General features: G+C 38.9%; 1 protein-coding gene across 1 annotated transcript in view; it reads right to left on the bottom strand.

Annotated features, from left to right (window-relative positions):
- Positions 1-896: 896 nt before the first annotated feature.
- The window catches only part of DPYD (dihydropyrimidine dehydrogenase), a 366,613-nt gene continuing 341,430 nt past the window's right edge, over positions 897-26,079 (bottom strand). The window contains 3 exon segments of the mRNA XM_074151782.1: positions 897-2,357; positions 5,089-5,229; positions 15,944-16,087. Of these exon segments, the coding sequence (XP_074007883.1) occupies positions 2,187-2,357; positions 5,089-5,229; positions 15,944-16,087 (456 nt within the window). The 3' untranslated portion in view covers positions 897-2,186.

Below are 26,079 nucleotides of genomic sequence, written 5' to 3'. Positions count from 1 at the left end.
TTAGTAAGGTCATCAGGTCTGACCATGCAGCAACAAAAGGCCCAGAGAAGCTGGCCAGTGCAGTTGCAGGTGACACACCACCTCTCACCCTCGGGGTTCATGGTAAGTAGGATACAAAATAAGAAGTACATGGTAACAGCCTGGGAGAAGACAGCTACTATTCCTTACTAACAGAAAGCATAAAACGTTACCTGCAGATGATCTGATTTTGATGTTTTTTTCTGCCCCACTCAAGGGCTTGCTGCCGCTCAGCCAGCTCCTTGGAAGAGGTACGAGCAGTACACGCAGGGACTCTCCAAACTTTGCCCCTAACATTTGCAAAACAGCTTGTTCTTCCTGTGAGTCCTCTATAGCTCACATAAGATAAGAAAGTACCAGAAGACCAAAAGCTTTAAAGAAGTTTCAGGCAAATATTTCCTAAGCCGTATGACTATCTGTTCCTGTTTCCATCTGAGTGTGAAGAATCCACAACGATGAAGAGAAAAATAAAAGTATGGAGAGAAAGCTATTAGTGGAGACACTGGGCTTGAGCCTGCCAAGGGATCTCTTCAAGCAAGCCCAAAGTGTCAGGAAAACAGGGCTGGTGGAGCAAGGATACTAAATGAAATGACACTTCAAAACATTAGAATGACACGGAGTGTACACACAAGTGTGTGCAGGTGGGGAAGGGACGCAAAAGGAAGAGAAGTCAAAGGCAGACAAAGAGGTGCCAGAGAGGGGCAAAGAGCATGCTACTTTCTGCACTGTAGGCAATTAATGGAATAATGTACACATGAATTAACTCATTAGTGATTCCTGGAGTGAATCTTAGAGATCATGAAACACCACCTGACAAGCCTCTACAAGAAAAATCTGTTTAATAAATGAAAAAAAAAAAAAAAAACTCACAAAAAATCCCAGGTTGGTTTCAACATTTATTTATAATTCTGTGCACAATTCATAAATCAAGAAACAAAAATCAGGATATATTTTTAATCAAAGCTTTTGATGATCACAATATAGGGTATAAGAAATTGAACTGCTAGATCATTTATTATTATTATGAAACTAAAGGCTTTATATTCTTAAGTGAAGTAAAGCAGACAGCAATACGTTCATATTAGAAAGTTCCCACTGTGAATGAAAAATTGATTAAAACTGAGATATTGTTTAGCAAGAGAGACAAATCTATATTTCTTTTTGGTTGTGAAACTATTATAACCATACATACATAACCAATAAGTATGAAGAATTGGCACTGGGGGAAATCATCTTGCCAGTTTGCCCTCTGTGTCTGTTTGGCAAACGCAGTCTGCAGGGTGTGTATTCCATTTGCACGTAATCAGATTTCTGACCTGTAACGTCTACATTCTGCAACATTAATTGGCACAATTAAAAAGTTATTTAGAGGATGAGCTTGGAGCAAAAAATGTTGTCACATCTCAGAATTCTGAAATGCAACCTGAACTTCATAATAAGTCGGTTTAACCGTTTTTAGAGAGATGTTATGAGTGTTCACTGGGGGAGAAAAGTAACGATCAAGCTACCCATGCAACACACAAATCTGAAGAGTCCAGCATGTGTCAGTGCACAGCAAATTTATTCTATAAAGTGACTAGTGTGAGAAAGAATTAGAAAGGATTATAAAAATACACTACCATATGCTGTACTAGTTGAAAGTGATTAATCCGGTTCTTAAATCCTATTTTAAACTCCCTTTCATTTCTTCCCATAGAAAAATAGAAGCCACATTGCTTTGTTTGAATGCTATGTAGTTAATTACGTCTTCTAAGAAACTCTTTTAAAATTAAATGTAATGTTTAATTACAAAATGCCTCCTTGAAAACAGTTAGCTTGTACATTGATTTGTAGTTCATTAAAAACGCTTTCTTAATTATATTTACAACCAGAAAATACATGGAGATTAAAGAGTCTATAGAGAAATTTTGAAATTACAGCATGAATTGAAAGTAGAAAGTTACACTTCAAATAGTGGACAACTGACAGCCATGACTGACTAATTGCTGCCTTTCTGTAATTTCAAAACTTAATCGTTGTAAAAATAATAATTGGAAAACACAGTGTTCATTGTAACGGCTATCAATATTACATTTTTTTATAAGAGCAGATTTCCAAGGACTAATTAGAAAGCAAATCAATGGCATCAAACAAGTGTAAAGTTCACATTAGCTGTCGGACGGATCACCTCAACACACGGGGTTCATGGCTAAGGGCAGCCCGCGCTTTGGTTGGTAGGGTGTTGTCCTGGAAACCATGCGGATGCAGTCGATAACAGGGCAGACGCTGAGACACAGGGTGCAGCCTGTACAGCTGTCAGTAACCGTGGGCAGGTGGGTTTGGGGATCAAACTGGATAGCCTGCGAACAGCAATAAACATTATTGATGTCGCTCACGGAAAAGGTCAAAATTGCTCCCATTTTAGTGTCTGCATTTCCTGTGCTACAGCACTTGGAGACATCTTGGTGTGATTCTGCACTGCAGCTATAGCAACTGTTCAGCTGGCAGGGAACAAAACAACCCCCCTCCCGACACTTTAAAATTAGAAATATGGGCCAAATTATGGCTCGGTGAAAGCTCACGGGTCACAAGGGCTGGTTGCAAAAGGAGGAGTTTGGCCCATGCTGTTTAACGTCCCAGAGGGATATTTCTCCTTCGCGTGAAGGAAATATTTCGTAAGACAGCAATTTGCCAGGGTTATTGGTTCAGAGGCGACACCAGACCATGCCTGTGCAGCTTCAGCACAACGCTGGCCACAATGCGTTCTTTTGACTTTTATTTTCAGCACAGCATAAACAATCTAATTTAATAAATAGTACAGAAAAACATAGCATGCTGTGCCTCGTATGATTATTTTCCTTTGCAAATCTTCGAAAGGGATATCTCAGTTTTGGGCAGGCAGAGCTTGCTTTAGTTCTCACGTGTCCATGCAGTGAATTCTCATTACCAATTAGGGTGATAAGTGTATTTGAATGTGAAATAACAATTGCAGTCTCAATGATATAAGCTTGTGGTATAACGGAAATGGCAATTAAAAGGAAAAACAAAAGCATCACACAACTGCAAAAGCTTCAATATCTAAGAAGCAAGCCTAGAGAAGTAAAAAAATAATTAAAAAGTCACACTTAATATCTACTTCTAAGAGTTTTAGGAAGGAAAAATCAGGCCTGAAAGCTGACCCCTTGCTTCTCTGCAAACAAGAGTGTCCTTAGCAAATCTTCCTAACCACCATCAGCAACTGGGGGAGCCCGGAGGAAATGGAAGGTAGTGGGTGGTGCTGCAGGGTGGCTCCAAAGGCAGATTTGGGGTTTCACTACTAGGAAAGCACAGAAGTTGCTGTAGCAACCAGCAAGGGCATAAAGTAGGTGCTAACTGCCCTGAGTCTACAAGTTTTAGTTTCGATTCAGCAGAAAGAGAGCTTTGGTTTGCGAGTATTTAAGGAGGACTCTTCCTCTCTCCCTAACAACAACGCACATCCTGGAAAGGAGTTCAGAGAGGGAGAAGCCAGGACTCCAGTGCTAACTTTAAATTAAGGAAAGCTTTTCTGTTGGAGTCGTACAAGATGATAGTTCTGAAGAGCAGCATGGATATTTTTGAAACAAAGAGAAACATAAAGCAGATGCTATTTTGAAGGGGGGTGTGTGTCGATTTTTTTGTAATTAAGAATCTATTTTCAATTCTTTACAATTAATTTCTTTTCAATTTCCTTAATTAATTAAGGAAAAAAACTTTTTTTTTTTGTGCTTAGAAAACCTCTCGGGGTTTTAAACTTTGTTCTTTTGGTTCTGATTTTTTCTCCAGTTATAGAAAAGAAAGTTTTACTAAATATAAACACAGACTTGTGTTCTCTGAGAGCTATATCCTCCCCTTCACTGGGAAAGCTGATGGAAGGAGAAGAGGTGAAGATTGCAGTGTCAAGAAGAAATTTAGACAGAATGCTACTGTAGTTATCTAATCTGGTATAAATGCAGCAATAATTTTCTCATATCCGTGGAAAAAACATGTCTACCTTTGCTCTGACACTTGTTTTAATTGCAGGAGCTGATTTGAAAAGGGAAGTCTTCTTTCTTTGACTGTGTAGTTAAAGTCATCAGACCTACTATTGATTAGACTGAATTAAGGATAAACAAAAAGTCATGGTGTTCAGAGGAAACTTGGTGCTCAGTGAAGTACCTTTTTCTGACAAACTATTCTCTGACTGGGATGAATAAAGAAATTCCTGTAGCACTTACTACCTACTGCATATTGGATTCCATGAAGGTTACACTAGACCGGATTTTGGTCTTCTAGAAGAACATGAGTCCTCCTGTACTGCCCTTTCTACTGCAGCTCCATCAGCTCCAGTGGACATAGAAAGGAACGGCATGTAGAAATGCTGATACATTTCATACAATTTATGTTACTGTACTGAGCAGAAATCAGAGAAATACTTGGCTGCAAACAGGAGCCCCAGCTCAAAATTGTGCTATTTTCTGGTCACAATGATTTCTGCAAACGTCAACCTGCAGCTCTAAACCCTGGCAGCTATCCTGGAGATAGGATTTGTACCTCAATCAAGATCAAAACAAAACCCCACCTGCCTGAAACCAGAATTAGTTCAAGTTCAGTTATGCTGACGGAGCAAGGACTAGGTTTCTTAAAAAGCATTTGGCAATAAGAACGGCTCTTGTCTCGCAACATCCTTGGTAAGAAGGGATGCATTCTTCTGCTTCTCCCTCATGTACTTGAAAATCATCCAAGAATGACATTTACTGCCATCTGAATTGGGTCTCCTTCATTTTCTTCCTCTTAATCCCACTTTCCACTTGCAGTTAGGGAGGGACTGGGAGGGCAACCTAGAGCGAGCCAGCGAGATGCGGCACACTCTGCATAGCCCTCCGGAAGAAGCCGTGCTGGGCGATGTTCTCACCGCCACACAAACAGCTCGGGCAGGGCTTGCACGGCATAGCCTGGGAGCATGCTGGGGTTCGAATCCAATATTTTAGACATCTGTTTTTACCACCTGCTCATTAACAGAAGGTGGATTCTTTCTTCCCAGCAGCAGAAAGATAACTCATTGTGCCTTTCTGCTAATTACAGCTGTGCTCTTACCTGGTAGCCGGAATCATTACAGGTCATGTAACATTTGCCACAGTTGATACACATTTCCTCGTCAATCAGAGCCACAACTTGCTCTGTGTTGCAGAGCTCACCATATGTTCCAATATACTGCAGTGCTTTTCCAATTACATCCTAGGGAAAAAAAAGTTATTGACTCATTTAGAAGATACCTAAGCAGTTTCTATAGCTGTGCAGGAGCGCTTTCTAGTACTTTAATATGAAAGATTTGTTCATGCATTGTGATGTTGTTTAGGATTTTTCTTAAGAATTTCCAAGTTGCTGACCTTCATACCTCCTGTAAAATACAAAGAATGCTCTGTACAGGCATATTTTGAATGTAGGCAGCACTAGAAGTATATATTTGTGTACAAACATGGTCTAAAAATGGGTTACGCATTTAGTACGTGATTTTAAATGTGCTATTGTTTTGCCATTACTGTGTGAAACTTCAAGGAACAAAATAGAGCACAAAACAGGAGTGATATGCTACAAACAATCGGATCATCCTTTGTCATTTCTCATTAGCACAGATTTAAGAACTCACAGCAAGAAGAGAAAGGGGCATGATCAAATAACTGATGGAGAGAACAATAACTGCTTTTCTCTCTTAAGTAAGATGCACAAATGACACGATCATCAGTTTATTGCAAATATTGTACAGAAGTAAGCTGCGGGTCTAATCCTGCAAGTCTGGATTCAGTTCTGTTAGCTTCACAGGGAGGAACTTGTGGCATCAACCTGACACATCTGTGCTGCAAAAGTGAAGGTGTATGGCAGGACAGCGTATGGGTACGTACCACAAGGGGAAGACACACCCTCTAAAAGAAGTTGCGGGGGACCTACCTGATGCAAACCATTTCCACTTTACGTGAAGGGAAACTGCACAGCTCAGTGGCAGTTCAGCTTCACTGAGATGGGACAAGTTCCAGGTCCTTTGGACTACAGCTATCCCTCAGTTGAATTAGTTTAACTTGTGGAAGTATAGCACAGATGATGAACATGACTGCATTTTAAAAGATTTGCTCTGTGGCACTGTATTGGTTGCTGGGATATTTTGTGAGTTTACTAAGCACGCTTCTACAACAGTTCCCATGTTGCAAAACAAGCTCGATTTTATGTGCAAGATTCTTTACCTATTGTTAAGATAAAGTTGGGCTCAGTAAATGAAAGTTATGTGATGCAACAACACATTTTACATTTGCTTTAAAAAGGGGTATAACTGTTAAGTATTGGAAATCTCATTGAGTGATATGAGAGCAGAACTGGCTTCAAAGTCATTCTACTGTAATAAACCAAGAAGTCATTATGATTTTGATTATGGAATTTGATCCAAGTCAATTGAAAAATGCTCAAGATCAAGCCAAATATGAGACACAGACAAGTCTGCCCAGAATTATAAGCTTCAAAGTGTTTGCCTTTGGTCTTTCATCACCAAGAAACATGATATGGATTTGTTTTTGTATTCTGTTTCTCAATATTTTTTGAAGAAGCAATACTTATCTTATTCTTATCAGTCAAAAAAATCATTCTGAACTTATTACCAAATATTTTAAGAGTGTAGTAGTATGCTGTATTTAACCTGTATAATTTATAATTGCATACAATGCTCTATACATTCTTTTCAATTCTCATTGCAGAAGAACTAGATTACAGTAACTTAAATTTTCATTGCATATCTTATTTTGGGCAGCCTTACTTTCAAACAAACTAAGCCACATCAGAGCAACACAGTAATACAGAGTTATCGATGTTAGCTCTAAAGAAAAGTTCTGCTACATTAATTAAATGCAAAAATGGGTCCAACCTTGTTTTCCCGAGTATGCTGAGAACTTGCAACAACTGCTCTACTTCCTGAATGAATGACTCCTGTTCATCTTGGTGAAGTTTTAACTTTGAGGCCTACCTGGCCTTCAGCACTTACATTATAACAGTATCTTCATGCAATGAGACAAATTTCTTTGTTTGCTGGATGCAGTGGTAGGACCTATGAAGTTGCTCTTAATGACTGTTGAGGTAGGAAATTCAACCATATCCTAAGCCCAGGAAGAAGGACAAGGAAATAGAACTCTTTTCTTTTTCCAAAAACATTCAAATATTTGCTCTCTGCCAAACCCCTAAGCTACTGACATGTGAAATGCCTTGGTTGCATTCATTCAATGCTAAAAGCCTTCAAGTTCTTCTCAGCAACATGTAGAGAACATTAATGCTCTTCCAGCATAAAACAGATATGGCACATTGCTAAAGGCAGCATGATGAGTGTGGACAGATGACTGTAAGTGAGCAAGTTATCACAGCTTAATGAGTTAGCATTCATCAATAGAGCTGTGCAAGCTGATTATGTGCATGGGCCAAATTCAATGCAAATTTGAAGTAAAATCTGTTTGCTTAAACCACTGTAAAAGGTCAATTAACTACTATGAAAGTGTTACAGCTAATACTTTTTACTTTGGTATTGTGAAGGACAAGACTTGAACACACAGCCCTTTACTGTGCCTCCACTGATGAGCCACAGTGACTAACTCAATCAAATGTGGTCTCTTAGAACTGCTCACACCCCTATATTTTCATTTCCATGTCTTACTCAGAAAAATTCCTGGATTTACTGGGAATTGCTCAGCAGTTTTCAGGTTGCTACCGTTCTCAGGTTTCTGCAGTCTTCTGTATCAGTTAAGAAATTGTAGTTGTAGAATTCAGCTCCAGCTTATTTCAAGTCTCATGTAGGATTGTCTGTATCATACCTGCTATAGGTTTCAAAATACATGTGTCTTTGTGTGATCTACTGCTCCCAGCAATATTAAGTATCCTATAAGCCTCTCTTTTGTGTATATAGCCCCAAAACATTTCACTGTATGTCACAAATGCATGTGTCGTCTGCAAGTACTGGTCTGCGTACTGAAGAATTTGAAGAAATTATGTAAAACCTGTACAACATACAATGAAGTGGCTTTTCACTGCCTGCTCATGTTGTAAAAGTATCAACATGGGGAGATTCCTGACGGTGAATGACTTTTTAATCTAACAAAAGCAGACATGTAAACAGCATAGGTAATTAACAATTTTCTCAGGGAGGTTCTGGATTCACATTTGTATTCTTTAAATAGCGTTTGGATGTTAACAAACCCCACAAAGCTCAAGCAGGTTGCAGAGATGGGCTACTCAAATAGACATGGGATGGAGGGCCTTGCTTATGAGAGAAGACAAAATGAGCCTAACAAGATGTCTAGCCTAGGAAGATGAAGGTAGAGCAGGAATATGATGTCTCTTTATATATACATCAGGGAGAGAAAAGAGCTGTTTAAGTTAAATGACAACATTGGCACAAGAACACATGATTGTAAGCCAGCCATGAGTGAATTTAAAGCTGGAAATTAGGAAAGGCTTTCTCAATGGGAAAGGAGTGAGGTGGTTAATAGCCTTCCAGAGAGGCGGCTGGGGGACAGGAGGGAGACAGTCAAGGTTTAGGATAGCGTTAGGTAGCTCAGGAAATGGTTGCTTATAAGAACATGATCAAAATAGATTTTTCCAGCTACAAACTTACAAAGGGAATAAGAAAAACAATGCATATGGCATGGTGATTTCTCAATGTGTAACCAAGTCTCACTTCTCACAGCTCACAAAATACACTTTTGGGGATGTAGAATCCCAAATAGGGAGGAGGATGGTATTTTAGAGGCCTGAAGGTGATTTCAAAAGACTGTGTCAATGATTTACTGCTCATTTAGACTCCTGGGTGTTGTGTATTTTAATCACTTCTTTCTCTCAAGTAAAAACTGTATCTTTATTCATTTGCAAAGTTTCAAGACTTTATTGACTAAAAAAGCAATGGTACTTAAAAGATGTTTTGCAGGTGCACGCTTTTACGGCATCTCAAGCTATCTCAGAGCTTCTTGTTTCCATCAAATCATAAATGTTTGGAACAAAATAAACAGTGCAGCAAAAAATAATCAGCCTTCACTGTTTAAAGTGCAGTTTCACTCCAAAAAGCAACTGTCTAAAATGGCACTGTGGGATTCCACACTTGGTATATCTCAATGGCCTCCGGATCAAATTTGCACTGTTTACAGTATAATGGTTTTTTTGCCAACTGCCAGACCTGCAAACAGAAGCCAGGTTTTGAAAGTCAAGCTGTGTTCTTTCTGGCTTATGCATTACCAGCAGCAATTAAAAAAAAAAAAAAAAAGCTGGAAGTTAAATTTTGTCCTAAGGTACACCTTTGCAACCTCAGGGACCTAGAGTGCTCCTTTTGATTACTGCTGTACTGTCCCCCCCATACTGAACGAACTGGGAGAGGAATTTAGTCCTGCAACTGCAACTGGCAGGGAATTCAGTTGCTATGGAGAGAATCAGAGCAGAATCCATTAGTTTTATGTTACTAATGAGTACAGAAAAAAAATTCATTTTGTCACTAAGCTAGGCAGATGTGGGTTTGAGTATACACAAAGAGCAGATCTGTTCAGTAGGATATTCTTTTTACAATGCTATTTTTATTACTATAGCTGTATTTTTAATGTTAATCTATCAAACATTTTATGGTGATTAGCTTTTCATTAGCCATCATATTAGTAAACTTAGATTTGTAAATACATTTCATGGTTCAAGTATGGCTCCTTGTAGACCTGCTGTTTCTATCTGCATGCAGACCACCCTGTAAAAGGCCACACTGTGCTCTAGAGATGATGAACATCACAGGCCTCTCATTAGAAAGCCATGCACAGTGCAGGTACTGCGTCTCATATAGCAAGTTCAAAGGGAATACACATGCTTATCCTCTTACTGTACTTTTTGAGCCACCATAAAACACTTTGCATGTCACACCGTGTTCAGGAGAAAGGTTCACTGACCATGAACTTTGTGCAATTGAAGCTGACAGTGACAGCAGGTAAGGAAAGGAGGCTAATCTTTACGTCACCAGAAGTAGGTCTGCCTGTTGTGAACAGCAGTCCCTCCTAAGGACAGGCCTCAGCATCAGTCTCCAGGTCTCTGAGAGATCATTGACCATGATACAAATGCTGAAGTTGACTCATCACGAAATAATATAAAGAACTCCTAACAAAGCACCTGACATAAATATAGCAAAGTTGTGCACTTGATCCCAAGTACTCTGTCCATTATTATTTATGGGGTGTTTGTGTTGTGAAAGAATAAGGGGCTGTGCAGAAGTGTCCTCACTAGGATACAGAGGGAGCATGGGAAGGGGATGAGACTTAGCAAAGACAGTAAATGACCCTCTGTACCGTGTTTATCTCCATTAGGGAGATACCTGCTTTCCACCTGTTCTTTTTCAGTAATAAAGGCTAGGTACTGTCAGAGAGAGAGAGATGAAAAGAAGAAATGTCAGGAAAAAAGTTATGGATTAAAGAAGAAAAAGTCACCAGAATCTGAGGGTTCACAACCAAGGTAAATTTACAGTAAAGTGGCTAACAAAAATATGTAATCTCATTAAAATTCACTGAAAGATTACAGATGCTTTGCCAATAGTTAAAAAGGTTATTAAATGTGCTCTGGGATTTAGGGACCTCTAAGTCTTGTTTCAGTAAAGCAAGTTAAACAGTTGCAGTACTAGCTAGAGAAGGACTTACAAAATAACTCAAATGAACCTTTACTACATAATTCAATATGGTTTCTGTAATGAATATTATGCTTCATGAATCTATCACAATTCTTTATGAAGACTGTGATGCAATAGATACATAAAAACAATTGGTAAATTTAATGTTTCATTAGGCCTCTGACACAACAGAGTTTTGACATTAAGTAGACGTGAAGCGGGGTTGCATGTTGGCTAAGCAATGAAAAAATAAAGAGCTCAAATGCAATGATCAATGTTCAGAAAAGGCAAAATATTAATAAAGCATCTCAATTATCTGGTTTAGATATGATGCTGTTTAATATGCTTGCGTGTATTTCAGGAAAAGATTTGAACCAGACACATTTTAGTTTAAACTAAATTAAAGAAAACCCAAGGGACTTCACAGGTATTTTATAAAACTAGATGAACAGTGAAAAAATGCAGTTTGACAAAGAACATATCAAAATAAGTAACTTTTGCTATTCTTGCCAACAGATGCATTCTAGATAAAAGAAAGCTGCAAGAGAAAACACAGCAGGAGACAGCATGGACAGCTCATGAAAACTTCTGCTTGATGTGCTGTCCTGGCAAGACACAAGCAAAATAGCAAGACGTTAAGATAGAAAATAGCACCGTAATTGCTGTAATGCTGTTGTTATATTAATCAGCCATGATCTGGAATACACAATCATTCCACTTTTACATACAGTAACAGTGCCCTTCTTCTTATGGGGCTGCTAGCACAATGGCAGCCTTGTGGAGGGATCTAGATAAACTGGAGCATTGGGCAACCATTAATGGGATGAAACTTAACAAGTGCAAATGCCAGATTCTGCACCAAGGATGGAGTAAAGCCAGGCACAAGTATAAATTGGGAGAGGAGTGGCTGGAGAGCAGCCCTGCAGAAAGGGATCTGGTGGTGCTGGTCGACAGCTGGCTCAATATGAGTCAGCAGTGTGCCCTGGCAGCCAAGAGGGCAAATCACATCCTGGGGTGCATCAAACACAGCATCACCAGCTGGTCGAAAGAGGTGATTATCTGCTCTATTTAGCATTGGTACAGACTCACCTTGAGTACTGTGTGTAGTTCAGGGCCCCACAATTTAAGAAGGACGTTAAGGTACTTGAATGTGTCCAGAGGAGGGTAAAAAAGCTGGTGACAAGGCTGGAAGAAATGTCCTGTAAGGAGCAGCTAATGAATCTGGATTTGTCTGGTTTGGAGAAAAGGCGGCTGAGGAACCTCATTGCTCTCTACAGCTTCCTGAGGAGGGGATATGGGAAGGGAGGTGCTGATCTCTTCTCCCTGGTATCCAGGGACAGGATGCATGGCAATGGTTCAAAGCTGTGACAGGGGAGATTTAGACTGGCCATTAGGAAGCATTTCTTCACCAAGAGGGTGGTCAAACACTGGAACAGGCTTCCTACAGAGGTGGCTGATGCTCCAAACCTGTCAGTGTTTAAGAGTCATTTGGACAATGCCCTTAATATTCTTTAACTTTTGGTCAGCCCTGAATTGGTCAGGCAGTTGGACTAGATGGTCACTGTATGTCCTTTCCAACTGAAAATTTCAATTCAATTCAATTCTTCTATTCTATTCTATTCTATTCTATTCTATTCTATTCTATTCTATTCTATTCTATTCTATTCTATTCTATTCGAGGCAGTCCTTCTACAGTCAGAGGAGGGAGGGAAAGAGGAGGTTTGGACTCTAGGGTTTCTTGCCATATCTGAAGACTAACTTATATTTGCTTAAACTGTCACATGTAATGAGGACATTCTCTGAGGTACCGTGATAGAGAAGGGATCATTATGGGCTACAGCAGGAGAGATTATTACTATGATTCATGTTGGAGCAAATACTTGGGAGAAGCAGAGTCCTATAAATTATGGGAGACATGCATAGTTCCACCTGAAATACGCAACAGCTCCATGTTTATGATGAAGACTACAATATGGCAAGCACAAGCCAAAACTACTCATGTTGAACCACCCAGATACATGCCAGGAAGGATCCAAACAGTACACCGTTATGGCATAATAGTGCTGTGCCTAGATCAATATACCTTACCTCTCAAGAGGATTTTATAGATTAAGCACAGCACTGGACTAAATGTGGCCAGATGCCTCCCAAGGTGCTGGCTTCCAGCTGGGTGCTCACGGCATCAGCATAAAAAGACTTGCATATATGTATGTGTGCAAGATCATGTAAACATATCTAAACACAAAAGGGTGAACGATAGTTCAAACACAAGGAATTTAAGCTTGAGGATCTCTATGGATATTTTTCCAACAGATGGAACAACATGTCATGCTCTAGCTAAGCTGCCAAACAGAGCTATGCCAGAGTGTTTAAACTACCAAACAGGGCAATATCTACAGCAAGACTTGGGGAGTTAAAAAAGGAAGAAATATAATAAGTGATGACTTAATATTATGGTATAGGACCTGAAATTATTAGGAAATAAATAAATAAATAAATAAATAAATGGGGAAAAAAACACAAGAATGTATAAGGAAAGAAAGTAATAAGGAGGTAACCTGAGGTAGGCAAATACATGTGTAGGAGCTGTACAAAAATGCAACTGAAAAGAAAAGACCCAGGGCACATATCCACATACGGCAGAAATTCTGATATTACAGACAAATGAGAAAAGAAGAAACAACTCTGCTGAATATCAAAGTATGAAGTTTCAATTAATATTGAAAAATAGAGAAAATAAAGAGAAAAGCTATAGGAAAACCCATCCAAAATTTAAATTAGATTTTGGATAATCACAGAGGGTTTTTAAGTCTATGAAAAAAAACATTTTGGCAGCATGTGGAATTTAAACAAATGTTGGAATTTACATATCACCAACCCAACGGCCAATTAGACAGATGAGAGAATTCTGGGCAGGCACCAGAAAATGTGCAGCAACCCTCCAAGAATACAACCAGCTGAAGCAGGGGTCATAGCTCTTTCAAGGACAGCTATCTCTCAGGCCCCATCAGCTTCCAAGCATTCCTCTTCACTGCTCCAGAGAACTAGAGTTAGGCTGGGACTAGCTATAAGAGCTGACCATTCCCAGCCCCTGATATCCTAGTCTGAACTAACAGAACATATTCTCTCCTCTGTCTAGAGGGCCAGCCAAGACAGAACTGCTTGGATACAGCCTGGGATTTGTAATTTTAAATGTGAATGCTACTACTTGGACAGTTACAAATAAATCACTCAAGTGCGTGCCCCTATGCCTCTCTCCGTGGAGAATTCCTGATCAGGGAAGGGTATCAGATAAGTCACCTTTTTTCACTAAGCTTCACTCAGCTTCCTTAATGAATTTTCTGAATCTTCCTGACAGATTTTTCTCCACAACATAATAATAGATGGATCTATTAATAATAAACTTCATTAAAACCTCCCTTTGTAGTGGCAAGTTCCCTACTTCAAGCAAAACCCTGGTATTTTCCTATTTCTTAGTGGGCATCTCTTAATGCTGTTTTTCTCGTTATGGTTAAAACATTCCTTTCTAAAGAGATGGTCAGACTGAAAGACTGTCAAGAATCAGCTTTGGGGGTTCCTAATTTCTTCTAATTGCTTCCGTCTTTTTCAGTCTTGTTTAAATGAAGGTGTGAGAAGGACACTAACCTGATTTCTCTGGCTGAGAAGCTCCTCACAGACACCACACAAAAGTATTCAATGTCTTTATAAACAAAAGTTTTGTTCTGGAGAATTCGTTTTCCTCTTCCCTGCAGTAGGGCCTCTTCTCTTTTTTTAATATTTCTCCTCCTACTACTTTTTTTTTCGCCTTTGTACTTGGAGTTTTGCTTGATAAATTATTGACCTCAACTTTTTATTTATGTTTTTTTTCAAGTCTTTATGTCTGTTTTTCCCTCCTGCTAAACTTTTTCCTTCATTCAGTTTATTTGCTTTTGGATGGTATCAGTTTTTTGGTTTTCTGCTGTTTTCAGAAGCAAGCTATCTCATTGAAAATGCAGTTATTGGCTGTTGCTTCTTCTTTCTCTTTTTCCCTACATCAATACTCTCCCTCCAAAGAGAACAGACCATAAAACCTCTGAGGTCAAGTAGGCTTTGAAAATGCTCATCATAGTGGGAAAAAAAAGAGTAGATTTCTGTTCTTTGGAACTTTTTGTATACATAAAGAAGGGAACCTCAGCACAAGAGGAGGCGAGCGATTTTCAATAATGGGACATAAACCAAAACAAGCAGTCCAAAAAATTGAGAAAGGTCTACAGAAGTGGCAAACTATTTAACTTAAATAGGAAGATGACTCAAAATTTCTTCTTGGCTTGTTTTGCAGTTCTACTAGTTAGCTTTGAATACTGCATGTGTTGGTAAACTGCAAAATTCCCTTGGGAATTATGTGTTATTTTGAGCCACCACTTGTATTGTATTTTATGTTTGGCCTTACTTTTGCAAGAATTCTCACAGGTCTGATCATACAGTGAAAGTTACCTATCTGTAGATATATGATATTCTCACATATATGAGGAAGACAGTTAACAAGCTCAACAGATATAATTTTCATGCTGCTTTATAAAAGGGTCTACATGAGAATCTGATTTAAAAAAAAATACTTTTTTGCTGCCTTCTTTTTCCTATTGAGACATGAAGTTTAAGTAAGGTCTAAAGTGAGCACCTAGAATAATTAGCTTCTGACGTTTCATTTTATTGACATTTATTGGCTACCTAAGGGAAGGAAAAAGCTCCAGTGTATGGATTATGCAGTAGATGGGGTCACAAGTTTTATTTTCACCTTGACATTTACTCATTGTAGACAGTGGATCAGCTACTTAGACAAACATTCTCCAGCTTTAAAAGTTCAGTCTGAAAACCTATGACACAGCTTTCGTAAGTACTGAACACCAACCTTTTCCATTGATCCTACATGAGAGATGGAGTATTTAGCACATCGCAAGTAATCAAAAGGTATCATGCAAAACTGAGCTCATACTGAAGCATTAAAACAGAAAGAAATTGTTAACAATTCTACTTTGTTCTTCAAGGCATTACCCATGCCTTGCTCCACAATTACCGTTCCATTGCCTGAATATCTTCATTTTGAAAAATGACATTAGGGAAATACCTATACGTGTACACCACAAATCATTTCCCATTGATTTTTGTTAAAAGCTAGAAAGTCTGCATAAATAGTTGTCTTTGATGCCCTCTAACAAGCTTAAAAGCAGTAATAACCAACTCAAACTGCTAGAAATGACTGTGCATGTCAACTGCCTGATGGCTGATCATCTCTTATGTCTAAGCATGTATTTTTGTTACCTTGATTGCTGGAATAGGCTTCTTTGGAATGAAATGCTTTTTCTCAGGAAGCACAGCAGCCATGCTCTGTTCCTTCAGTTTAATCTTGTTCTCAGCTATTATCTTTTTGCGTTGTTCCAGGTAAGGCCCAAAACTGGGTAGTTTCTGAAACAAAAATGAGGAAATATGATTATGCTTAATAAGCGGGTGTAGTAAAAGGTGAGTCTGATATCAAGGGCAAGATCCTAAATCCTTCCTGAGTGTGACTTGCTTCTTATTCGGGAAGTTGAAATTGAAATCAGTGAGACTGTACCAAAGCGAGAAGTGAATAAAAATCAAATACGAACTTCAGGATCTGACTTGAAAATATATATTGAATATTAAAATATTAATATACCACAGCAGAAAAATAGCTGAATTGCAGGTCAGCATCCAACAGTCTTATATTTCCCCATTGCATACTTGCTTGTATATAAAAATGTATCACGTTAAATAATTCAAATGTGTAACTTCATTTCTATAGTATGCAGAAAGGTATCATAAAACTATCAGTTTAGTTAGGTTCCACCAGTGTTTAATATTATTTCTGTGGATAGCTGAATATTTCTATATATATTTTTAAAGCTTACAAACGTATTTTGCATTCTGATAGCAGAGGGCTGTCTTGACCTGTCAAAGTAAGGCTAACAGACACCAAATGAACTGAAACACGTTCTAATCTCCTAATTTACCTCTCTGTCCAACTTGCAGTCTGTCTGCAACATTTAATCCTTGAACCCAATTAAGCAAACTGTAGAGGAAGATTTCACTGAATTGCAAAACTCATGTCTCACACAACAACATGAAAGTGCTGGTTCAGATTTCATAAAACAGTCAGCTTCCCGAAACAAAAAGACAGACCCTTTGCTTACCTAGCAGAGATTTGGACAACGGCAGTGTGCCACTATCACAGATTTAGGTCAATGAAAAATGGTAGAAAAATGTGGATTTTTGCTTGCCCATACCCTTCCTCCCCTGAAACTAGTTCCTTATTCTGCAAAAGTATTTTATCCACATAACTAAACCCCAGCTACTGCAGTACTGCAGAAACTAGCAGGTAGTAACAGGGGATCCATAGCCTCAGCAGTTGCTAGCATTAATTCACGCTAATAATACAACCTCAAAGAGCATATCGAACAAGATACAGTACTGCTGTGGTTATCAATTTTTTAAGACGGAATTTCAATGTGAATTTTAAAAACAGAATTATTTAAAAATTTAGAAATTATTATTTTTTAAAATGAAGTAAATCCAGAAGAGGTTACTCTGCTCTTCTGCAAATCCTTAGGAAAAAAAATTCCTCAATGAACTCTGTCAGTCATGATACCCAACCTTGGGACCTCAGGCTTCTTGTTATGACAAATAAAATCTTTCTTGGCTGCTAGGTTTTTGGCAGTCTGAGCATACAGCCAGAGGGTGAGGTCCTTGAAATGCTTCCCTGCTTCCGAGACTTGGTTTGTGGCCTCAACCCATTTTTAATTTTTGAGTCAGAAGAAGACTTGCAGTCCCATGGTGCTCTCCAGAGGTGCTCTCCCTCTCCTGCAGGGTGGGACTGAGCCGTACTCTGGGACAACGCCTCTATCCAGGCAAATGCAAGACCAGAATGGGGGGCAGGGAAGGATGTTGCAGACCCCATCTGTCCCAAATCTAGATGTAGCCTGAGTTTGCGCACTGGCAAAGTGCTCTTGTTTTGTCTGTTCAGTGGGAACTTTGTTCCTGAACGTCATGTTCAAGGGCGTCCTTACAGACATCAAGAAAACTTTCCTTTCTTTGCAGTTGCCATACATGATCTTGGAAAGGAAATGTTCTGGGATGTCTTAAAATAAGGCTTTAAATATTACTGCTAAAAGCAGTAAGGTAGTGGCCTTACATACCAAAGTCAAATAAGACAGCAAACCAGAATTATTTTAAACAGGTAAATGAGTAGAAGGAAAAATTTCAATGTAATCAATAGGCTCTAAAACACACACATAGATACTAATTTCTTTATATGACTTTTGGTCATATGACTTTTGGTCTTTTGCCTAAGACTTTTAGCAAAAATCTAAAGAATAGAAATTTTGATTAAAAGTGCACGTCTGCTAGGCTGCATCACTTAGAAATACATTTTGGCTATGAATAAGTAGTAGCTGTGTCACTGAAACTATTTTCTCTCCATAGTTTATGTGCTGATGTCAACAACTTTGGGTTTGAGAGGGCAGGAGACCTGATGACAAAGTGTTTTCGGACTCTTCCCTGTCTGGCCAGGAACTGAATTGCTGACTTTCAGACTAGGTAGCAAAGCTAATTTTGCTGAGGTTTTAACTGAAGTAGTAGAGGGAGGAGACAGTTGTTCATTGTTTGACTGACTGAAGATCATCTTTGGGAAGAAAAGCCAAATCTTTGCAGAATAAATACTTTACTATTCTGTTCTCTTAATGTATGTCCAATCTCCTAATTTCTAGAGACAAAAATACTGAGTATATTGAAAAGAAACAGGTGATCTAAGAAAAAGTGTCGAAAAAGAATTAATTTTTGTGTACAGATGAAAAGCAAATTACAAAGACAATTAATTGATTTTCTAAATTGCAAGATGGAAATATTTAGATTTTCTACATCTAACAGCTGCTAGCTGGAATGTACAGCAGACATTTTGAAAAGTTTGCAATGCCACCAGTACCATAATTAAACTATATATTCTGCATCTTTTAAAAATAAATGAAATTATGATTTATCTAGAAAACTAACATCCAGCATTGGTCTTTGCTTTCATTGCTGTTTTTCCATCAAGAATTTTTTTAATGGAATTTAAAATAATTAAGGAAACACCTAGGTCTTAGTCCAGGTTTGGGCATACACAATGAGCTTCCACTGACTTAACAGAAAGCAACTGTGTGCCCATACAAATGGCCTGGTTATTTTGCGTTTGGAGTCTAGTAGTTCACAAACAGCCAAGCTTTCATCAAACAACACTGAAAACCAGCAATCTTTTCTATAACAATAAATTATACATGAAAATGTAGCCTCAGGAGCTTAGAAAGGACTTATTGATGGTTCCACTTATGAGTAATGCACAGATATAGGGAACGGTGATGAGACTGCTTATTGTTCAGAGCTGTGGTTAGAAACATTTTGGAGTCAAAGGCCGTAAGAAATGGCAAACAATATTTTAATGAAGTGAGTTACTGGATATAGCAAAAGTGGAAAGGTTGAAATAACTGCTGGAGAGATGGATATTTAAGAAAGTTTCAAATTAAATCACCTCTAATCATTGTAGGGGATATCTTCCTAAGCACATGGGGGATTTCACAGAATCATATAATAGTTTGGGTTGGAAGGGACCTTTAAAGTTCACCTAGTCCAACCGCCCTGAAATGAGCAGATCAGGTTGCTCACAGTCCTGTCCAACCTGACCAGGAATGGGGCACCTACCACCTCTCTGGGCAACCTGTTCCAGTGCTTCACCACCCTCATTGTAAAAAATTTCTTCTGTATATCTAGTCTAAATCTTCAAATATCATGGAGAGTGGCTTGGAAACTAAATGAGCCAATTGCCTCAGAACTCTGGGACACATCTTGTAAGGTCCCATAGGCTTCTGTATGTTCAGGTTTCTCAGGTGGTCATGAACCTGATCTCTTACAGTGGGAGGGACCTTTCTCCCCTAGTCCAACATCTTGAGGTCCATCCACTTGAGAGGTGTGGTGAGAGAGGTTGCCAGTGAAGACTGAGGCAAAAAAGTTGTTGAGGGCATCAGCCCTCTTCTAGTCCTTCATTACCAGTTTGCCGGCTTTGCTCATCATGGGGAATATGCTTTCTTTCCTTTTCTGGCGGACATATCTCTAGAAGTCCTTCTTATTCTTTGTTTCCCTTGCGAAGTTCAGCTCCAGCTGTGCCTTGGCCTTCCTGATCCCATCCCTACACAACCAGGCAATGTCCCTATACTCTTCCCAGGATAACCATCCCTACTTCACTGCCTGTGCATTTCATGCCAGCCTCTCGCCCTCCTTTCCTGATTTCTTTCACCTGGGGATCAAGAGCTCTTGTACTCTATGGAAAGCATCCTTAAAGATCTACCAGCTCTGTTCTGCTTCTTTGTCCCTGAGGGCAGTTTCCCAGGGGGTCCTACTGACTAACTCCTTGAAGAGCTGGAATTTTGCTTTCCTAAATTCAGGGTCTTGACTTTGGTCTTTGCCTGACCAGCCTAACCAGCTCCACCAGTGCACGATCACTGCAGCTCAGGCTGCCTCCAATCTTGCCGTCACCAATTAGCTCACTTGCATTGGTGACCATCAGGTCCAGTATCACATCCCCTCTGGTAGGGCTGTCTATTACCTGGCTTAAGAAGTTAACTTATTTTAATAGCACAATTCTCACACAAACACAGTACTTGGTAAGTTTAGCTCTGTTTGCTTTGAAATATATTATTTTTTTTAAATTTCCAGATATTCCAATGTCACTAAACTCTCCATACACTGATATCTTTGTTGCATCAACATCTGCTTAGAAAAAACCCAATTAATATGAATATGTGGATCATAGCAAGTGCTTAGAAGATTGCAACAAGCAGAGTAATTAGATAATTCTTGTCTACTTATATATCTGTAACAGTGATGTTCTATAGCTGCATTATTTGCATCCATCTGTCTCTATATAGCCATAATTCAATGTGTTTTTATTAGAGGGATAACATCAAGAATGGATCAAAAATAAATATATTAAGTGGTATTGTTTATAATTGCATTATCACAAAACTGGAAGCTTGAAATATTGTGCTGGAGTATTTTACGGAAAGAAAGGACAAATCCAAATCCTCCCCCACCCAAGACGTCCAAAAGCTGCCTTTTAACCGATGAACCGTATAAATCTCCAGCAACATTGCGATTTTTGTTTCAGTAGTTTCTCCAGGGATTCATCATTGATGAATTTGTTCTCACCAGAAAAGCTAAATCCTACTCATTTAAAGATAACAGTATCTTCCACTAAAACTGTCTTTATCCAGATATAAAAAAGCATTACCCTGCCAATAGAGAACTGACAATATAACGAATCAACAATGAAACCTTAAGCCGGGAGAGCTCTAAGGTGAATAAGTCTGTTTTGATTATAATTTATTCATGGATCAATCTAAAGGTAATTGAGCATATTATGAACTAAGAAAGGTGCTTGTTTCCTAACGGTAAAAAGTAGAGAGAATCCTCTGCTTCAGATTGCTGCAATTTTTATGGGCACACCAGCAAGTAGCCTAACTGGTGGAACAGGCTAGTTAACAAGGCAGTGCAATATGTGTCAGATGACCCAGACTTTATTTCTAACTTTGAAACTGATCTGCTCCTTATTCTGGGAAAGTCTGTGTACCTATCCATGATGTAGTCATGGGTTGCTTATTTGGGAGCTGTCTCCTACTAAGGGGCTGGATGCTATCTACTGTTAGAAGACCTCGATTTCAGCTGGCACAGCTAGGTATCATAATAAACCAAAAATAAGCAACAGTCTCCTACAATATTCTAGTGGATCTGAAGTATATCCTGCTGATGTATGTTGATGAGTTGGGGCATCCAAGAGAACACTGGAAAATAGTAATTTTCATAAAAATGATTTTCAGGGAGCAGTGGTCACAAGGTAAAGAAAGAATGTACATAAGCAATTCTAGAGATCACTGGCTCATGGAAATTTGGGGTAGCAGTATATTAGCTATGAGGCAACATGTTTCAAAAATAATGTTTCCCTCACATGTGAAAAATTTCCTATATTGAATGTAATGTCATTATCCAATTTCTTTTATACTTGAGTGTTGCCTCCAGTCTGAGGTATGAAGATGTGTGTGCATTCATTCTCTAATTTCCTCTTGTGCCCTTTCAACATGTAAACAATTTTAAGTGACACAGTGATGTCCCTCATGAATCTGGAAGTGGAACTGAAGCCAAATTGTCTTATTTCACATACTTTACATTTTTCACGTGTAGGTGTTTTTGCTTGCCCATAGAAAAACTAGGTAAGAACAAGAAGAAAGACTGAAAAACGTCTGACCGACTGAATTGCTAAAAGAGAGTTCAAATTGCTCAACTGAAATATTCTATACTGGTTGCACTAGAGATGTATAAAACAAAGGCCCACATACTTCGTAGCTATGCAAAAGGATGCATAACTATCATGCCAAGACTTTGCCACATAGGGGCAAACACTAGTGTGTCTAAAACAGTAGTATGTTTTAGAAATCAAACAAGACATGGCTCTCTATCTTCCTTCTCAGTGGCTTGTTTTTCTAAATAGATCTTTCTCTGAAGTGATTTAACCAACAGCTTTCCCTCAGAGAAGGAGAGAAGAAAGGAGGAGAACATACAAATTCTCTAAAAGATTGGAAAGGACAAAGGTGGTCAATTAGCTTCACAAAATCACATGGTGGGTGAGACTGGAAGAGACATCTTGAGACCATCCAAGTCCAACCCCCTGCTCAGAGCAGGGCTAGCTACAGCAGGTTTCACCAGTTTGTCTGTGAGGATGCTATGGGAGACGGTGTTGAAAGCCTTGCTAAAGATAATACCTAGTGCTCTCCTCTCACCTACCAAACCAGCCACATCATTGTAGTTGGCTACCGAGTTGGTCAAACGTGGTTTTCTCTTCATAAATCTACACTGACTAGTCCCTCCCTGTGAAGAAGAGTTGATCTGTAGTTGGTTTAGCTATCCTCCCCAAATACCGTTCTCTTCTGTAAACATGCAGAAAAGCTGGGCTTCATCCCTTTGCTGTCTTGGGAGGACTACTTCTAGGAAGGTTCCTCATTGGCTTCAGAGAACTGGGCAGATAAAAACTAAGAGTGAAACAGCTTAGGAGGCTACACAGCCAAGTGACTACCTCAGACACAGTTAAAGCTATGAAGATTGCAGACAAGAATGAATAGCTTTGAAGAGGGTAATAGGTGAAGCAGGACCCCTGAAAGTGGGAGCATGGTATGGAAAGGCAATCAGATCAGGGAAACATTAACATTTAAGCAAGGTAGACAGCTGCCCTCACCCAGGAGCTACAAGAATTTAAATCAGGTTTGTATGGGTCATTTTATATGCCCTCAGCACAAAGGTTTTAGTAATGTTTGACCCCCATTTTTTCATGTGGAAAACTTTCTCTATTTGATGTATAAAGTTTTCCAGAGAAAGCAGTTTTAATTTTAATGATTTTTCCAGTTGTTTCTGAATCCTTCAAGTTTATTTTTTCTAAAGTTTAATGTACTCAAAATGGCTGCATATATCTAGAATCCTTATTACATGCTGCAAGTACATGTGGCCTTGACCATACTTTACAGTTTCCATTCAATGATCTGCCTTCACCCTCTTGCAAATTTACAAAAAAAAAAATAAAAATAAAAAAATTACTGAAGTTTGTTGAAGTGGTATCTGCTTTTTTTCCTTGTTCTCAGAGAATACAATGAAACATGACTCTAACATTTCCAGAGAGGAAGAAAACACAAACTCCCAGTACCAAAGAACAGCAACAGTAACAACAACAAAATCTTGTCACAATGTCAAGGTAGCTTGTTCTCCTTCTGGGAAAAAAAAAAAACCACAACCCAACAATAAAGCCAGAGAAATTCTGTTCCTGTGAAGGTAGCAAATAACACACAAATTCATATTCATAGGTATATGGAGAGAACATTTTGCACAAACTTTCCCCACTAATGGGGTAAGCTGCTTAACTAATGAAAAATCAGTATGTGTGGCAATGGAGAAAGTGAAGCTGCTAATTCTTATTCTTTTCAACATTCTTACTCTTTCAGACATTCAAAGCTAAATTCTCTGAAATAGTTGCTCTTCTCTGTGCCAGTCTGGCAATGGCCAGCATATGGGCACTTCCATACACGGCATGGTAAGGGCCCATGGCATGAAGGAGTCATACAGACGTCAGCAGGGTTCACGTCAAGACCTCCAGCAGGGAATCCTGTAAGAGTCCTCCCCGTGGCATGCGGGCAGGTGACATGCCATGGAGAAGATGGGATACTTCACTCTATCAGTCTACAGCTGTTTTTTGGGCCAACATCAGCTCCCAAAGCTGCTGTAGTTATGTTAGCAAGAAGCTGCAGAGAATTTGTCCCTTGTATTATTAAAGGGTTCACACATTCTCACTGCTTCGTTTCTTACAGCTGAGATATTACTGGCATCACTGCCTTTAATGATGTGGAAATGCCTTCAAAATAAAGGACTGAACACAACAATTCTTTAGAAAAAAATGAACTCTGCCTTTCCCTTATTTTGAATTTTTTTCTTGGAACTTTTATTTGCTTCATAAACAGCACTGTCTCAATAATCTGTAATTACTGCACATATACTTGTTCCTGTAACCTCTGTTCCCTGCACTGTGTATGTATATACCATTGCATGTTATAGTTACTCAACTATTCTGCCTGCTCTTTAGACCATGATTATTTAAAGCGGGTGAGCTAACCCCCAGCCCTGCAGTAATTCTGAGACTAAACTGAACATTAATGTGTGTTCTAGGAAAACATATTGCTGTGACCTCACCATGAGATATATAGTACCATGCTTGAGCGTGCAGATAAAACTATTATTTAAAATAAAAATTATTTCTTCTTTCATCATTTTTCTAACACTGCCAAAATTTTCTCTACTAGCTCAAAATCACAAACAAATTATTCTTCATGTTTTATCTCAAATGTTTGGTTTTTAGCAGCTTATATATACCAAGTGAAAGAAAAGATTTTAGGATTATAGGCTTACTATAGTGCAGCAAAAACTTAAATTCTACAAATGTACTGAAGTCATGAAATATTCATCAATAAAACAAAAAGGAGTTAATATTTGAAGCAAGCTTAGACATTTACAATCAAAAGCCAGGATGACATAAATGATAAAGAAAATGTTACCTTCTGGGGTGAAGAAAAGAAGATACTGATACACATTACTGTGCTACTTCATGAACATCTGGCAGTCTGTCACTTAATAGACAACAACATCTTCTCTAAACAGAAGAGACTTGAATTCATCAGGGATTCCTGTAGTACAGTATGTGCTTAACTTAAGTACCTGCTTTCTGTGATTTCCATAGATTACCATATTCATGACACTGTGGAGTGAAAGCATTCTTCTCACTCTCTAACCAGAACATGGAAAAGAAATTAAAACATTGGCAGGCACTTTGTCTCCAGTTTGTTGGACATGTGAGGAAAGGACTTTCTGCCCATTTATGCAGATGAAATTCTGTCAGCTAAGCAGCAGCCTAAAAAAGATGTCAGCAGAATGGCTATTAACAAATATCTGACAGGCAAGCAAATATAACTGTATTCAAATGCTTTTAGGAAATGTGGATGAGTATCAGTTGAGCCTTAGTATTGGGAAAAACTTTCTGCAAACAAGGTTTTGTACTTTTACTGGTATAGAAGTAAAAATACATCTGCCTTGTATTCACATTTTCATGTGTGTCTATATATCATATAGATATATATATACCCACATGTATATATATCCATACATTCAGCTTACGTGCTTATGTTGTAAGTTACCTGATCATATGAAAAAATGCCATTGCTAGATACTTTTACCCACCTTCTCCTCCAAGCTGGCTGGTAACTGAGTTGCTCAGAACAACCCTAAAATCATCTGTTTCTTTGGATTTAAGCATCCTCTTCTGGGGATACATGTACCGAGGCGATTGAACTCTCGCAGTACCTAATGACTGTCTGTTTTCTAGGTTCTTTTAAAGAAGTTTCAGAGGTGCTAGCTAGACTATTAAAAGGCAAAAATAAGTCTTTTTTTACAACTACGAGAAAGCATGAATATCCTTGCTGCTATGGCTACATTAGTGGTTACCAACCAACCTGTCAATCATAGGTACTGCTGACCCAGCAATGTAAGCGGAGTTCCATTAAGCTGAATTTGCTAATTCCACTTGTGCTAAATGAGCTGGGTCAGGTACCAGGAGCAGCTTAGCCCTGTTTCTAGAACTGTGAAGCCCCATGAAGCTGCATTTAAACTGCCTACATGACCTGTGTGAACCTGTTCAAAAGCTCCTTGAACAAGCTGACACTACCATGCGGCCCAAGTGAAAATACGCCTGGTGGGCAGGACGAGGTGAAATGCACATCATCTACAGCCTCCTTAGCTGTTCCACATTCCCTTCCAGCATGTCCCTG

The sequence above is a fragment of the Numenius arquata genome, chromosome 8 (genome assembly GCF_964106895.1).
Source record: "Numenius arquata chromosome 8, bNumArq3.hap1.1, whole genome shotgun sequence".
NCBI classification, from domain to species: Eukaryota; Metazoa; Chordata; class Aves; order Charadriiformes; family Scolopacidae; genus Numenius; species Numenius arquata.
The sequence above is the reverse complement of the archived record's forward strand: the minus strand, read 5'-3'. Positions and strand labels throughout refer to the sequence as shown.